At 44.1% G+C, this 17,324-nt stretch overlaps 1 protein-coding gene across 9 annotated transcripts; it reads right to left on the reverse strand.

Moving 5' to 3' along the window:
- Positions 1 to 1,283: 1,283 nt before the first annotated feature.
- On the reverse strand, positions 1,284 to 14,942 carry LOC120675307. 9 transcript variants are annotated; one of them, XM_039956471.1, is made up of 19 exons: positions 14,790 to 14,931; positions 12,773 to 12,901; positions 11,326 to 11,475; positions 11,104 to 11,220; positions 10,946 to 11,030; positions 10,560 to 10,668; positions 10,405 to 10,472; positions 10,162 to 10,287; positions 8,963 to 10,068; positions 7,961 to 8,164; positions 7,805 to 7,865; positions 7,473 to 7,586; positions 7,122 to 7,235; positions 6,961 to 7,050; positions 6,537 to 6,595; positions 6,281 to 6,441; positions 5,467 to 5,532; positions 2,436 to 2,582; positions 1,370 to 1,632 (listed from the first exon to the last, which is right to left on the reverse strand). In XM_039956471.1, exons 2-15 carry the CDS (start codon positions 12,877 to 12,879, stop codon positions 6,587 to 6,589), a joined length of 2,460 nt encoding a protein of 819 aa, XP_039812405.1. In that variant the 5' UTR covers positions 12,880 to 12,901; positions 14,790 to 14,931; the 3' UTR covers positions 1,370 to 1,632; positions 2,436 to 2,582; positions 5,467 to 5,532; positions 6,281 to 6,441; positions 6,537 to 6,586. The 9 variants fall into 9 exon arrangements, with proteins under 9 accessions (XP_039812409.1, XP_039812411.1, XP_039812402.1 ...); XM_039956472.1 differs by lacking the exon at positions 5,467 to 5,532; XM_039956475.1 differs by lacking the exons at positions 5,467 to 5,532; positions 6,281 to 6,441; positions 6,537 to 6,595 and having other exon boundaries at positions 1,284 to 1,632; positions 8,963 to 9,260; positions 9,378 to 10,068.
- Between the last annotated feature and the right edge of the window lie 2,382 nt (positions 14,943 to 17,324).

Genomic DNA, 17,324 nt, shown 5'->3' on the forward strand with positions numbered 1-17,324 from the left:
AACGAGGATGAACCCGGGACCCTGGGACTTGTCAGATGTCAGCAAAGTTGAATCCTTAAATGAAAACACTCTATATCGGTACTATGCATGAAGACGATGATCTTGCTATTGCAAATAAAAACTGCATATCCTACTACTCCCCTCTCTCCAGCCCACCCCCTCTCCCTTCATCCTCTTGAGCTCTTCCAATACCCTGTGTTTCTCAACCATCCTCTTCCTCTACCCAAAAACGGGTTGCTAGAGCTTAAATTGTCTCTTGTCACCTTAAGTTGCAAACCCTACTAGTGATAGGTTTTGGTAGACATAGAAGCTCTCTTGTGTTACTAATTAAATTTCTCTAGTTTTTGTATTTTTTTTGTTTTAAACCACCTATTCACCCCCTCTAGTTGGTGTCCTTGATCATACAGGCGGCGCAAATCAGGGCACGCCCGTGCACAGCAAGGGTGGCGGATAGTGCAGATCCCAAGCTGCCCTCCCGCTGTCGCGCTCCTCTAGGCTGCGCCCCCCAAGCCCGCCGCTGCCACCGCTACTTGGGCACCGGCTCCCCACACGCGAGAGAAAACTGGAGGAAGAGAGGTCTAGCTCAATCTAGTTCGGGGAGAAAAAGATTAGGTATAATGGTATATTTGTTTTTTCGTAGGGATTTATTATTTTTTAATTATTTTATTCGGGATGCAACTAACGGTGTTAGAAATAGGAGTAAACGGAGCTTTCATTTCTAAGCATTAAGGGTAAAAATGCAAAGTAGGGAAAAAAATAGGGGTAAAGTTATAATTAGGTTTTAAAGTAGAAGCTAGAACGCAATAATCCTAAATAAAAATTACATATAGAGAAAAAGCAGATCGACTAATAATTTAATCCCTCCGTTTCAAATTATTATGCGTTTTGAATTTTCTAGATGCATATATTTTGCTATGCATCAAGATATATACATCTTAGATGTATAGTAAATTCTATGTATTAGAAAGTTAAAATGACTAATAATTTGTAATAATTTGAGTTGGAGGGAGTAGTACGGAAGTAGTAGTTCAGAATTCTCAATAGCAATGAAAACAAATGACTCCATGTCCATGGTAATTGATCACTACATGATACACGATTAATAGTCTTTGAACGTAACGCATCAAATTTTGCGGTTCAAAATCAGTAAGACAGAGAATGCTTCAACGAGAACATCGCATGACGTTTCAGGACAGCCACTCCTTGTAGACATCTCACGGAAACAGATTCCTCAAGTGATAGCACGCTTCTAAGGTGGCATTTCATGGAAAATACAGTTAGAATAGTAACACGAAATGCTCGAGTCATTACATATTAAAAAATTTTGCAGGTTAAACAGTTTTCACAAGTGTAACAAGGGGCAAGAAAGAAAAATGCAAACCCGAACAATTCAGCAGCTTTGCCAATGTAATTTCACATTGCATTGTTGACAGGCGAAGTATACAACAAACAAAAAGAACTTGACATTAAAAGGATCAGCACCGTCAATTTTTTTCTGAAATACAACAGCAATTGAGTTAAGCTGACTGTAAGATACATGTACAAAGGTATAATTACAGCACCGTGATGGCAGTCACGCGCCCCGCCAATGGCCATGTAGATTTACACATCTCCTACCACCTCTGCACAGACCTGAACCAAGTTGCAAATGGTGAGGTGGGTCAGAAACATTCTTCAGCATTTTTTTTCTAGATGCAGTGACAGCATTTTGCAGAGCAGTTTTTTCCTGTATCAACTTTACACCTGAATGTCCAAGTATAGTTTTAGGGTTCAAACAATGCGATGAATGCAGAAAAATTCATGACAATAAACATTTTTTCCAGGTTAGAAAAGCGCCAGGAGAATGAAAAATCTACCACTGAAAGTTCCCACAAGAGATTGTGATGACCATATCCATTTGTACAAAACATGATTCGTGTATACAGGCTTCTGGGTAAATAGTAAGGTTCTGTCACCAAGGAAAGAAGAACGCAAGGATAGCTCAAAAGTTTTAGAAGCTGGTATAGTACCATTGCCCCAAGTTGAAATTAGTTTTTTGCCGATTAAGTTCATAAAGAGCAGTGAAAAGGTAAGAATATCGTAACAGTCCATTAGAACCCAGGACTTAATCTGCAAGTGACAGGAACATTTTTAGGGGAAAAATTATTACATTATGTTGATGTGCCAGGCAAATCACTTGACAATGAAGCCATAGTAAACTTATTGAAGATGGCAAGGCAGACAAGGGTGCACAAAAGTCACAGGTGCTCCAGATTTGCTTATAGGAAGGATTGAATGAAACATAAGACAATCAGCTGGCAATATTTCTTATGGCATCAATTACTTTGATTATCGTAATTGATACCCATACGGCTTATGTTATAGCTAGAAGCAGATAAAATAATATATCCATACCAGGTATATTAGTTAATCATAGAGTGCAAACAGTTACATACCAATCCCCAAGGCACTTGAACAAACTCATCGAGAATTATCTGTCATAATCTAGTTGGAGATGGACCTAATGTTTTCCCATGGAAGCAAGCATAAAAGCACGTGATGTGGTCAATCTTCATTCAGCATTCCAATGCATACCTCTGAATCTGAAAACAAAGAACAGAAGAAACATATCACATCCACCCATATCATGTTTTTACAAATTAATATGAACGTGCCTAAATGCATCCCTGGCAGTTAAAATCAGGGCTAATTGGGTTTGTGCCATTGCAAATACCTTAGTTTGGACATCTGTGATTACAATTAGCCTGATTGGAGCCATGCCACTACAATTCTTTCTTTACACGTGATATAACATTTTGTATGCCTTTGGTGTTTTTGGGCCTATGTGCAGGCTCCGGTATTTCCATAATGTACAAAAGTGCCCATGCTGTCTTCAATTCATACCTTTCTTTCCCTCACAGATCCTTCATCACCAGCTGCGAGAAATGAGCTGGAGCGGCCGCCACCTCCGCCAGCAAGGAGCTGCGGTAACTTAGGTAGTGTTTGGTTGGTGGATGAGAAGGAATGGAATGGAATGGAGCGGTTCTATTTTGGATGGTGTTTGGTTGAAGAGCGGTAGAGCGGAGCGGCTCCCCAAGCGGAATATTCGCTCAGATACTGGGACGAGCCCGTCCCAAAAAAAACAGCCGGACGAGCTCGTCCCACTTGGACGGCGTGAGCGCTGTCGCCCTCTCCACACGCACGCACGGAGCTGCTGCAGACCTGCGTGAGCGAGAAGGTGCATCTGCATAAGGCGAGGACCTGGGCTGTGCCTAGGCACGGGGCTCGAGGAAGTGAGGGCCGGCGGAGGCGCGGCATCTCCTAGCTGGATTCTTGAGCAGCAGGCGGCTGCAAGTCTGCAAAGAGCAGCCGGATTCGCAAGTTGCTGGCCGGAATCGCGAGCTCCTGGATGGATTTGGCATGCGGGGCGGAGGCTGGCTACGCCCAAACTTTGATTTGGATTGCTTGGAATGGAAGTTGCATTTTCTTCCTTAGTTTTTCGTCTGGTCTCGATTGATTTGAAGTTGCCTCTTGCAGCAGGTGCTACACCGGATCAATTTTTGGTCTGCAAGCTGCGGCAGGCCAGGCGGCGGGGCGCGGCGACGAGCTGCGACAGGGAGTGGAGGGGAAGCAATGCGGCTGACAAGCTGGCTCCATGTAACGAGAGTTATCGGAGTATGAGCAGATTCGTTCTCATTCCTCCAATCAAACAGAAAAATGGAACGGTTCCATTCCTCCAACCAAACACGAAAATGGAATCATCCCATTCCGAAAATCTAGAAGGGAACCATTCCCTTCCACTCGCTCTCCAACCAAACACTATCTTAGTGCCCCATTCATTCCATGACATCCAATCTGTTCTTCTCATAGGAATCTTCTGATGAAGTCCATCAGATAAGAGAGTATGGATTCTTTGTTGCCTGACCCCAGGACAAGCTCCTCTTGCGCCCTCCCCTCACGCTTCCGCAAGCTCATGCACGCCGATGAGCACATCCCATCCCCTCCATGGCCACCAGTGAGCACCACCCCTTTCCCTCCATGGCTACCAAACTAGCTCCTGAACCAGAAAAACAAAAGCAATTATTCTTACCGGTGGCGGCGGAACAGATTGCCAGGCTCATCGGAGGAGGCAGACGGATGAAGCCAGGGGTGGAACAGGCTACCGGCACAGTAGGGCAGTAGCTAGCGGTGATGGGTGGCGCAGGTTTCACGGCAGTGGCGAAGCCAGCCCGAAAAATGACCTAGGGCGGAGTTCTACGATAAAATTTTTGCACGGCCAGAGCGAGGCGTCGAGACTTACTACTCGGCTGCAGGCGCCCGCGGCGGCGGCACACGGGATCCGCTGGCACGGCCGGCGGGTGCCGAGGCAGGGCTGCAGGACAGACGGGCGCGGAGCGCCATCGCGCAACGACAGCGACGCGCCGGCGTGAGCGCCTGAGCGGGACTGCAGGAGGGGGTGGATGATGAACTGCCGAAGTTAGCAGTGGCATCTGGTGGCGAGAAGACGCAGCGCTGGGCTCAGGCGCTAGGTTGAACCGCTTAAGAGGCCATAGCCCATTCGACCGGACGGACCAGACGGCCCATAAGGCCATAAAGTCCTCTCGTCCAATGCCCCAATGGCCCAATCAGAGTCTCGCGACTCTCGGCGGTATAGGACCATCGTCCTGGCGTTGGGGGGGGGGGCATCGCCGCACCGTCATGAGCCCTTGCTGGAGTTTGAGAATGGAGAATATTGTCAGCACCTACGAACCGAAGGAAGCATCTACTACTATGGAGCCGCCGCACTAGGAAGCCTAGTGTTCGTTTTGGCGGCAGCGAATGGGTTCGCTAGATGTGTCTGCGCGCACGTATCAGGGCCAGCCCATGTAAACACAAGAGAGTCGCTGGTTAAATACTGAGTGCGTGCGAGGAGGAATGGTATCGAACAACTTGTATGAACTCTTACTCCTTTCTCAAGTAACCTGTTCTCCGGAAGCTAATTCTCTGTTCTTTCTATGTTCCTCAGATCCATCCTATTTCTCCCATGCTACATCTGCTGTTAACAAATATGCTCTGGATGTCGCCTAGAGGGACCTAGGGCGGCCACCCTGGCTCGCCCTAGTGGTGGCTCTGCCACTGTTTCACAGGGCATTGTTGCGAGTAGAAGACGAAATGACGGCTGACCGGTGGGGCCTGGTCCTCAACGGCAGAGTGTGTGGCACCAATGCAGAGTGGACACAACGTCAACAAGGCAGTGGTGCAGGCCCACGTGTTAGCAGGCAGCAGGGCTTGGATCAGGCGATCAGGCCAGCTGCGAACATGCACAGGGAGAGCCTCAGGGAAGAAAGGAAGTAGAAAGAGGATGAACGTGGGTTCACACATCTTGGGAGATGTAGCAAGGGCATTTTGTCCATATGCAAATAAAGGAGCCTCCTGGGGGCCCAAAAGCATCAACGATGTACAAAATGACATCTGAGATAGAAAAAGAATCATAATGACATGGCTCACATTAGACTAGTTGTTATGGTAGATCTCCAAACTTGGATGTTTGCAATGGCACCAATCCAGTTAACCCTTAAGATTGAACAAGGTAAGCAAAACAGGGAATTTTTCAGAAATGAAATTAAACAGCTGCAGCAGCAAAGCCTAGTCACAGCTCCTATGCAGAGACAGTCTAGAGATGAAACCAAAATAGTAGTACAAGAAAAATAGAGATATAGTAGTGGAATTGGTAACAATGGTGATAGTAGAAACTAAATTACTAGCTCATGGTTCTCGCATGTGAATGGCTATAATGTGCTGCAATCCAATAGCATTTCATGGGATATGATCGCGTTCAAGTTTATTTTTATAATGTCCTCCCATATCAATTTTGGCCAACCCTCTCATCACAGGTCTGATCATCATCCTAGGAAGGTGTGGATAATAAGCACAAGACTGCAGCAAGAGAAGATGTATCTAGAATTTGCTAGCCTTGTCAAAATCCGTTAAAACTCAACAAATCTCAGGGTTGGCTTGAAGACACTAGTGTAAGATTGTTATTTCCATACAATAACATATCCCAAGGAAACATGTAAGGCTAGAGGCCAAGCACTTCGATCAACGGGCATACTTGGACACAATTAACAAAACGCCACTAGGACTTTGATTTGCATTTTTATTTCTCATTTCTATAACCCATGACAACCTCATGAAGCAAGCTGGATGACCATAGCAATTGTGCATTAGTTGTGATCACATCCAACTAATACACGATTAAGAGAAAGCAGGGATAATTCCTTAATTATATTATAGGTGACCACTGGGATCAAGAAGCACGCACATGGAAAGGTTCCACAACGTGCCCAACATGGCCATGCAGCACGCATAGGATGCAGCAACTGCGAGGTACGACAAGGTGAGGCGTCAGGAGAGCCTTGGCAGCAGTTGTATGGCCGCATCAGGCATGAGGATCAGATCTCCAGGACAGAGGGTAATTGTTGTCTGCATGCACAACCATACAGCTAGTTCGGATCAATTTGCATTCAAATGGTGGGTACTCGCTGTCTGCTTCGCATTGCCAGGATCGAGTGCTTTACCGCATCACTCATGTGCAGGAGCAGCAACAGAAACAGTGGTAGGCACAACATCACCGCTGCTGTGAAGTGTGAACATGCAAAGCTCCATCAGCTCGTGCAGGACTTTAGATAGCATAGCGGGCATAAAATCAATCAATTGATATGTGGCTTCCTAGTCCAGTTTGGAATCGCTCTGGCCCATGATAATTTCATCTGGAGGGAAGAATACCCCAAATGCAAAGAGACAAGGGGAGGGACATGTAGGAAGAAGGTCACATGGACCCTGGTGGCAAAACCACTGTCCGCATCATCTAAACCACTAAGCGAAATGAGTCTGGGGTGGGTTGATTTGGCAATAGTTTAGAGATATAAAGTGGACCATTTCCTTTATTCATGCAAGTAAGCGACAATGACTAAACAGCACTACAGCAGGGAAAAAACTCACCGCCTCAAGCATATTGTCCTCAACAAGGGAACCCATCCCCATGCTTGTTGTGTCTGCACCATTGTGCTGGAGGATCCTGAGCTTCCCTTCCTATAGTTCACCATGATGAAAGCATTAGCAAGCCACAATATCTTTGGTTATTGAACTAATTCTCTACCCACCTTAGTCCCGTAAACAAGGCCACCTCCTGGTGAAGGATGAAAGCATGCAACATTGACTTCATCTTCAGCACTAGGAAGCACCCTTACAAGCTCCATATCTGAAACTCTATATACCTGAAGCAATAGATGAAATAATGGATCAATATATTATATTATATTATATCCTACAAAGTATGCGAAATATTAGTAGTGTGGAGAACAATAAGCTGATTGTTGCGACTTCCAAGCATCAGGAAGTATAATTTAACTGCAAAACCAGCATTGTCACCATCACCATAAAATCATTAATATGATATCAGTTACCGATCAAACTATGATTTGGAAATTGGAATATAATCATATTGCATATACCTCCAAGATGGTATATACAGGAATCCCATTGTCTCCTTCCATGACTACGCTCCTGAGGAGAGAACCATGACGACGACCATATGCCAAAAGTATGTGTTCGGATGTAGGTGAGAACTGCATCAAAAGAGAGGCGAACAGATCCAATTGAACGATGAGAACTTCAGAACTGTAATATCAACTTCATCAGGCTCAGGTTTAAAATGCTACTGACAATAAAAAAATATGTTACAGCATGAGTCCCAGACACAAATGACAGGTTAGATAGCAAGGTAAACAGTATCTATGGACATAGAAAAATGCACACAGATACAAATAAACAAAAATAAAACAACCTGAATGGAAGTTAAGCAATGTGCTGCCCTTATTGCTCTGGAAGCAAGAATATCCCCAAATCTGCAAGGCATTACCAGTTTCAACATACATGGACCATTCACAAACAGAAACCTGATATACAAAAAATAGTAAAAGGGCAATCAAGAGAAAATTACGTCGCCTCCTCAAGCGAATAAACCCGAAGCTCATAGATAACTCGGTGAGAGGGAAGTGGATGCCGAGTTGGTGATGATCCAGCCCCTGCCGACTCATAAGGCAAAGGCAATTGGCTGCCACGGTCACCTTCTGTTTGAGGCAGCAAACATGCAACACAGGCTACCAAAAATCGTCCACACGGGGAAAAATGGGCACCCATTTCACTGTAGAATTAATAACTTCAGAGTAAGTAATCAAGTCCCAATTCCATGCTGATGCTCAAGATTTAACAAATGTAAATGTACAATTCACATGACACGACAAATAAGCAACCGAGCAATTTGTTTTGCGGTGTAAACAGGCCTGGAGCTTGTGCTGGCTACAATTAGTTGCGCATGAGTTCGGATAACCCGCTAAATTATTTTGTGTGCAAGTATGTCAATCGCTTCGTCATAAGATTTATCCTTTTTTTTTCTCCACGCACATGTGGAGTTTTACGCCCAACAACAACATAGCCTTTTACGCCCAAAATTTAAATATATATTAACATTATTTTTGTTATTATTTGGGTCAGATAGGACATCCCATAGTAAATTAATCCTTCGTAAATATAATTGTATGGAAAATAATGATGACAAAAATCATAGTATATTTTTTGTACTCAAGTTATGATGCCCACTATTACATTCCAAAAATTTAGCTTAAAACTTGTGCATGGAGAAACAAAAAAAGGAAAATCTGATTAAGGGGTAATTTGGACCAATTGACATAGTTGAGCGGGCAAATTGAACCAAAAAATAGTTTAGTGGGTTATCCAAACTTTAGCCGTACTTGAGGAGAGTAATTTTGACTTTTTCCAGTTCAAAAACGACCTGGTGTAAATTACGCATACTTGTGCAGGCTACTATTATATTAGCAAAAACCTTTTAGTTCAAAATGAACTAATTAGCTTCTCCTAGATGTCATATATTTAAAACCAGAGAAAGTATCATGGAGAAGAAATGACATCACATCGAAATCACCTGCAAAGAACGGCATGAGAAATCGTCAAGCGGCATGCCTCAGGTTCTAAAGGAACACCCGGTTCCTTTATATTGTGCCGCCATATTCTGAGCTTCACTGTACAAGGCAACTCAGTACCAGGAGTAAACATCGGTGCAGTGATTTCTGAACCAACACCCAGTGAAGCAGCATGAACCTCAGCTTCATCAATTTGAGGACCTAGGAGTGAACTCCCAACACCTGGAACAGAGCGTGAGGCATAACGTCGATTTGATCCTCTAGAACTGCCAGCAGTTATGGGGATTGATGATGAAGCACCTGAACGTCCAAGGTTATGCATATGTGGTGACTCTCTAGTCAAATTATTAGTCCCTGCAGTGCCATCGATAGATAGGTCTTCAAGGACATTATTGTTCACAAGTGCAGGGTGCAAACCTGTACGGTTTTGGGCCATCAAAAAACCCTGCAGAAACGGCAACTCCCAGTTACGTGAATCACTGAAGAGATAATGATTCTGTTGTCCGCTTTCTACATTTCTTAGGAACATTTGAACATCTAATCCACCAGAGATGAGCATATTCAGTGGCATAGCACGGCGGGCATCGGATCCTGAAAGCCCAGCCGCTGATGGAATTGGCTCAGTGTTGCTCAGGGAAGACACTGGCAGATCATCTCTTGCACTAAACCTCTCAAGATTACTAATAGAGCTGCTGCCCTGCAGTCTTGAGTTGGACTGCCCCCCAGCACCATGCATGTCAATTCCATTTGAAGCACGCAAAGGGACTGCATCTGGTATGTCATTCGATGTAGTTGGCTCTCCAGGACATACATCCATAGACGTAGCAAACTGGTCGGGCTGTTGAGTTTCAGTATCTGATGTGGCAACTTGAACCAACGATGATCTCTGCTGCGCACCGGTTGAACTACTGTCATTGCCAAGCACATGTAAAATTCCATCATCTCTGAGGTATGCAGGAAACAGTAAGCAAGGGGACGCCACATTGGACTCAAGATGTGGACAAAATCTAGAATTACTGTTTGTCACAAACAGGGCCGAAGGATAATTTGAATAGCCAGAGGATGTTGCAAGAGTCAGCGGTGAGTCTGCAGACTCAATATTATTAACCTGAAAGCAAAGATATGTGTAAGTTTGTACAGCAAACATGAAACACTTAAGGGAAAGCACAAGTGCGGAGCCCAGGGCATTCCATATCTCTACCTCTGCTGTTAGAAGATATGGAGCACCATGCGGGTGAAAATGCACAGCTCTCAACGAACGGCGGGTTCTTAGTATGACGGCTGGGATAGAAGACCAATCTCGATTATTGTAGTTCCATATGTACAACTGACACAGAAACGTATAAATTGATTTGAGCATTAGTATACAATTTGCTAGCAACCATGTACAGAAAGTGCAGAAAAACTTTTTCTTTTGTTTTTCAAGGTTGACACTAAGTCTCACTTTGTGACCTGATGCAACTGCCAAAATCTCCCCTCTTGCATGAAATGCAATGGACGCAATTGGCCGATCTGCCAGAGGAACATCAAAAGGAAGTTACAGTGTTGTTCCAAAATTGCTTACATATAGAATGCAAGGAGTTTGCTGAGATATATTACGGAAGTCTTGTGATCCAATACAGTCTGAGGTCTTAGCATCCCATAGACGAACTTCATGATCCAAACTTCCACTAGCCAGAATATCAGAATATAATGGATGGTACCTGACCTGCAATACATTAGCACCTTAAATTTCTAAGGTATATTAGGATGTGATAAACAAAGCGGCAAAAAACATTATACCGTGGCTTCTTGTAAAAAGTCACCAAGCAACAACCATATAATATGGCCAAAGAAATCACAAGTTGATGTTCTAGCCAGAGTATTATTGAAAAACCAACAAGCACATTATAACTAGGTTCCTTTCTTTGCTAAACCAAATACATTATTGGAGCACATGATGCTAAACTAAATACAATAGAAAAAAATGCTAGTATGAGACATACCACCCAAGGAGTTCGTCGATGGCCACTCAAAACCTTCAAACATTTCCCAGTATGACAGTCAATTATTTTAACCGTATGGTCACCACTGAGAAAACAGATTGAGTTAGTTGGCACATCTTTCAATTTTAGTTTGTTATTCAGTGAGTCAATAAGCTTACTGCGTGGATGCAAGTGTTTTCCCATCTGGACTGAAAGCAGCTGCAATAGTTGACCGTGGAGGGGGCAAAAGAGGGCAATACTTGGCAGACCAACGATGCAGGGACTGCGATTCTGCCCTGTACACAATAAATCAGGAGATGTGAACTACTCACACATGTTACTCAACAGTCAGTACATGTTGCTCTTGAACTGCTCTTGTAATGAAAACAAGCTTTCCTTACCAAGAATAAATATCCTGTTTAGCATCTGCATCTGCAAATCTTAATTCAATTAAATCAGGATCACATGTTTGAGAGTTATTCCATATCCTTCTAGCTTGGTGTTTTGTTCGAGGGGAGACTTCTCGTTGAACTAATAGATGAAAGATGTTCCTGATTATGACATTAAAAAAAGGCTAAAGTTAGTTTTAACAAATGGATATATTTAATACAGTTAGAAATGTTACTCAACTGTTTCAGCGACCTTCTAGAAATGGTTTGAAGTCCTTAAAAGTTTGTTTTAGGACTAAAGCCATAGATTGAGCTGCCAGGACCACATCTTCACCACTCTTTGACACAACCAAAAGCGCCTAACGCTACACACCATGCAAATAGCACTACTGAAACTAGTATCATAGGGAATAGTGTTAACACTCAACTTGGTATACTAGTATCTTAGGCGACAGACGTCCAATACAGCTCTCTCATGAAAATAGCAATTGTATTAGCATGTGCTAACACCATGCTTCCCTTTGACATGCAAAGTGTGTGGAAACTTATAAATTGTTAGGGAAAAGTTAGCGGCACAGGCCATCACACTAGCTCCAAAATTGGACACCAATTGTAGTGGCATTAACGCATTGATCAATCTGTCACAGCTAGACTCCAGATCAGCCTGAATCCAGGTTGTATGCCATCAGCCTTCAAGTCTATTTTATGGAGTTCCCCAAACAAATCTATTTTCCGGAACAAATACATAGTGGCATACAAAAATATTGTTCTCAGTTCTTACAAAAAAATCTTTATTACAGAAAAATTGCATCATTCTGGAAATAAAAAGTAAGTTGAACTTTTAAGTGAGAATCAAATTCAATAAAAAAAGGATTATTGGTGCTATTTAAAATAAAAGCTGGGCATCAGACATCATCATCCCTCCTTTCTTATGCCAGATATTGCACATTCATGCAAGAGTGATGCAGAATACACAATGAAAATGAAGATAAAGAATTCATTTCAAGTACTGAATAAGGGATACAATCAAAAGAACTCTGTTAACTAGCAGTTCTTACAATAGAAAGAATATAGAGGGATCTTAGCCTGCAGGCCCACACACTCTGCTGTGCTACTCACAGAATCTCCACCATTACAGCTAAAACCACTTTAGCAAAAAAAAAGTAGTCCACTTTTGCCACTTTGAAGATGTGACTAACTACCACTGCAAGGGGCTACCAAGCTAAGCACCAAACTATTGCTGCTAGCCTAGTTACCAGCTAGCAAGCCTCATTAGCATCCAGGTGCCGACCACTTGCCTAACAGGCTAACACCTAATTACGGCCACGCACATAAAGCCATTTAGAACAATTAGAATAGTGGAGTGGTGACCCTAATGCCTTATAAAGTACTTGTGCAACTTATCTATCCGAAAATTTGAGCAAGCAATGGTGGAATAAGTATTTGTAGAATCATTTACCGTTGCCTTGATCTTCTTGGTGATGGGATTTGATGTCTAGAAAGCAAACCAGAAGATGATGCTGCTGTAGAAGTTTGCTTTGCATGCTCTAACCAATTTTCAGCCATTTCAAGCCTTTGGTATATTACCCTGGAAATAATTAGCCAATAAATGATGAAATTTGTGATCGGATAAATTCTTTTTTCTAACACAGTGACACTATATGCCGATAGAAGTTAAATGGATAATAGAAGTTTCCATACAACAGTAATTAATTAGACAGAATTATAAACAAGCTGTTGAAAATACAGGACATGGTAAAGTTGTGTGGTTTCACAAATTTCAAATATACTAGTAATGTCACATACCCTATTGGTGAGATCCCTTGGTGTATGCTCTTTGCTGATGATGTGGTGCTAGTTGACGAGAGTAGGGCAGAGGTTAATAGGAAGTTAGAGCTGTGGATACGCACGTTAGAGTCGAAAGAGTTCAGACTTAGTAGGAGCAAGACCGAGTACATGATGTGCGATTTCAGCGCGACTAGGCATGAGGGGGGAGACGTTAGTCTAGATGGGCAAGTGGTGGTCCAGAAGGATACTTTTTGGTATTTAGGATCGGTGCTACAAAAGGATGGCGACATTGATGAAGATGTTAGGCATAGAATTTCAGCTGGCTGGTTGAAATGGCGGCAAGCTTCTGGCATCCTTTGTGACAAGAGGGTGCCACAAAAGTTAAAAGGCAAATTCTATAGGACAGCAATTCGTCCGGCGATGTTATACGGTGCTGAATGTCGGCCTACAAAAAGGCGACATGTCCAGCAACTGAGTGTAGCAGAGATGCGGATGTTGCGGTGGTTTTGCAGGCACACAAGGAGGGATAGAGTCCGGAACGAAGTTATTCGGGATAGGGTCGGGGTGGCACCAATTGAGGAGAAACTTACCCAGCATCGGCTGAGATGGTTTGGACATGTCCAACGAAGGCCTCCTGAGGCGCCGGTGCATAATGGGGTTCTTGAGCGGGTCGATAATGTAAAGAGGGGTAGAGGTAGACCTAAACTGACGTGGGATGAGTCGGTTAAGAGAGACCTTAAGGTTTGGAATATCTCTAAAGAGATAGCTTTGGATAGGAGCGCTTGGAGACTAGCTATCAATGTGCCTGAACCTTGAACTTATTTCTTTCGGGTTTCATCTCTAGCCTACCCCAACTTGCTTGGGGAAAAAGGCTATGTTGTTGTTGTTGTTGTTGTTGTTGTGTCACATACCCTATTGGGCCTACCCTTATGCTACCAGTCAGTACGCCCTGGTACACAATGAGTATAAGACATAGTTGGCACTGCACCTTGCAGCATCATATGACGTCAAGTACATATTGTCACCTATTGGTGTACTAACAAATTGCAGTACAAAGCAACTACTAGCATGCGGATTATCTTATTTCTATACTTTAACACGCCCTGAATGCATCTGGACGACCTAATTGCATCTTTTTGAACTGTTCTTTTCGATCTACAATCTATAACTGTCCAAATATATCATAACACAATCTGGTCTCCAAGTTTACTTCCTGCATTCAGGTTCCAATGGATGTGTGGAATTGCTAACAGATTCTCAGTACACGTTCAATCTCTATAGTGCAACCATACAATGGCATAGGAACTCTGCAAAGGGAAAAACATCCCAGCCATTTTCTTCTTGGATTGGACATGTCCAATTAACTACGTAACAAAGACATGCGTCACGAGTATGCCATGAGGGGATTTAGATTCAGTGTTCACCTCCCAAAAAAGGTAGGTGAATCAGGCAAACGATAAGTAGCTCAGCAGCAAATCGTCAAGACTAGAGGGGTTGAGAGCCAATCAGCAAACGGACGGAGCTTGATAAGCGCAGGGGCGTACACGTGTACACCCGATAGTTTTTGCAAACAAAATCGAAGTTCGTAGGTATATTGTAACTGGTTCAGATCCGAATACAGATAGCTTTGTTAGGGTTTGGGGTGCTCCGCCTCGCCCAGCAGAAGGGAAGGGAAGGGGCGGGCATACCTGGTGGATGCTCGTCGTCGGCAAAGGGGCGGGCGAAGGCGTGGCGAATGGCGCCGCCGCTCGCCCAGTCGTCGCCGCCAGGAAAGGAAGACCAAGAGAAGAGAGAGAGAGAAGGGAAAGGGGGGGACGAAACGGAGAGGAGCCTGACTGCCTGAGGGCTGAAGGGGGGGGGGGGGGGAGGGCTGAACCGTGAACGCCCAGGCCAGCAGGCATCAGGCTTTCCTTCGTCAAGTCACAACGTGACTTTACTCATCCTCAGCGTACGTTTTCGATCCAACGGCAGCAAAACTTCAGGACTTGGTTTCTTCCGCTTAAGGCCCTGTTTGGTTCCAAACTTTTTCCAGAAGTCCCTATCACATCAAAAGAAATCTTACTATTTTATAGTATTAAATAAAATCAATTTATAAATGTTTTTTGACAGCTGAGTGCTTTTTCGCGAGACGAATCTAATGAGTCTATTTAATTCATAATTTGTTACAGTGATGCTACAGTAACCATTCGCTAATCATATATTAAGATACATCATTAGATTCGTCTCGCAGTTTAGCCCCAGGGTTCTGCAGTTAGTTTTATAATTAACCTTTATTTAATACTTCTAAATACTAAAAAGTCTCTGGAATTTTTTTTAAGTCCCTGTTCCAAAACACCCCCTAAGTTTTGATGACACGTGGAGGTGGTAAGGAGACTAAAAATTTAATTAAGATGATCTATGAGTCCGACTTTAAAAGAATCGGGCTCTAGGGCTTGTTTAGTTGCGCTGCTAAAGTTTTTGAAAGAGCATCTTTCCACATTTGAAGTACTAAACATAGATTAATCATAAAATAAATTACAGAACTCGTCTGTAAATCACGAGACGAATCTAATGAGCATAATTAATCCATCATTAGAGGTTGTTACTGTAGCATTACTGTATCAATTTAGCGTCTAATTACGGCCTAATTAGGTTCATTAGATTCGTCTCGCGATTTACAGGCAAACTGTGCAATACGTTTTTTATTTTGTCTAGATTTAAGTCTCCATGCAGGTGCCGGAAAAAAAATTAGAATTTTGAACTTTGCAACTAAACAAGGGGCTAATCTTATATGATTTTAAGCTAAAAATATATAAAAGCTAAATTTCATTGTGAAGAGATCACTAATTTCGTAAACTCATGATCCGTTACCACTCCTTGTTGAGCATGAGGAGTCGCTTGGTCGGCTCTGGCAGACGCTAGCCGTTGTTGTAGGGCTTGGACTTGCTCGAAACACCAGCATCCACGACAATGAAAGAGTAGAGAGTCATATGAGCACGTCGTCATCGTGGGCAGTTTTGGTTGTTCTACCCAGTCCTCATGTATGGGTATAGTTGCAGTGAATGGCGACGAGGTGGAGGTGGAAGTTCTTGTGTCAGCATTGTTGTACATAAGCCATATAAGCGTGTCGTCATTGTAAGTAGTTTCGATTGCTCTGCATTGTCCTCACGTATGGGTATGGTTGTGATGAATAGCGACAAGGTGGGGATGATTCCGGGATGAAACCTCCTGGGTTAGCTTCGCTGTGCACATGTAGACGCTAGCTTCTTCGATTTCTCTTCTATTTTATATTTCATTAAAATTCACATGCTGAGCAAAGTTTCAGTCATAGATCACCTCCCTTCCAATTAGGGTGCGTTTGGTTGAGGAGCGGCGTGGAATGGAGCCGCTTCGTTCGTTGTTTGCTTCACGAGCGTAGGAACGGAGCCATTCCTCGGAGCGAATATTCTCTCTAGATTCGGGATGAACTCGCTCGGCAAAAACGACCGGACGAGTTCGCTCCCGTTCCACGCAGGCTCTTCCCGCTCTTGCTCCCGCCAGCGCCATCCTTTCTCTCCGCGACGAGCTCGGACAGGTGGCACAGCCGGCGCAGATGGAGGCGGAGCGCGGGCCAGGCGGCGCTCGGGCCGACGTGGAGCAGGCTGTGATGGATTTCGGGCCAGACGGAGTTCGGGTCAGGTGGCGCCCGGGCCGGCGTGGAGCAAGCGGAGGCGGAGGAGCAGCCGGTGCGCGCGCAGCTCGGCGGCATGGGCGGAGGCGCAGCCGGTGCGCGCGCAGCTCCACGGAGCGGACGGAGCTCGGGGGAAAGCTCGGCAGAGCTATGGCGAGGAAGCTCTACGGTGGGAGAGAGAGGAAATAGAGAGGATTAGGTGACCGACATATGGATCCCACCTACGGTGGTTAACGGGGTGATAACGAATCCATTCTCGTACATCCAACCAAACAAGAAATGTAATGACTCCATTCCTCTAACCAAACACATAGTGTAGAATGGTCTCACTCCTAAAATTAGGAATGGAGCTATTCTGTTCTACTCCGCTCTCTAACCAAACACACTCTTACGTAACGATTAAAAAAGCACCACCACCCCTCTCTCCATCCCACGAGTTTAATTTCCTTACCTCTAGCGCTTTCCCATACTCTTTGAGGGAGCTCGTGAGCTTCGGCCACGGCCGGGCCAACCACATCCGGCTCCCCCACCTCGTCTCCACGTCCACGAAATCGTTCCACGCAGACCACGGGAG

Source organism: Panicum virgatum, chromosome 5N (genome assembly GCF_016808335.1).
Source record: "Panicum virgatum strain AP13 chromosome 5N, P.virgatum_v5, whole genome shotgun sequence".
NCBI classification, from domain to species: domain Eukaryota; kingdom Viridiplantae; phylum Streptophyta; class Magnoliopsida; order Poales; family Poaceae; genus Panicum; species Panicum virgatum.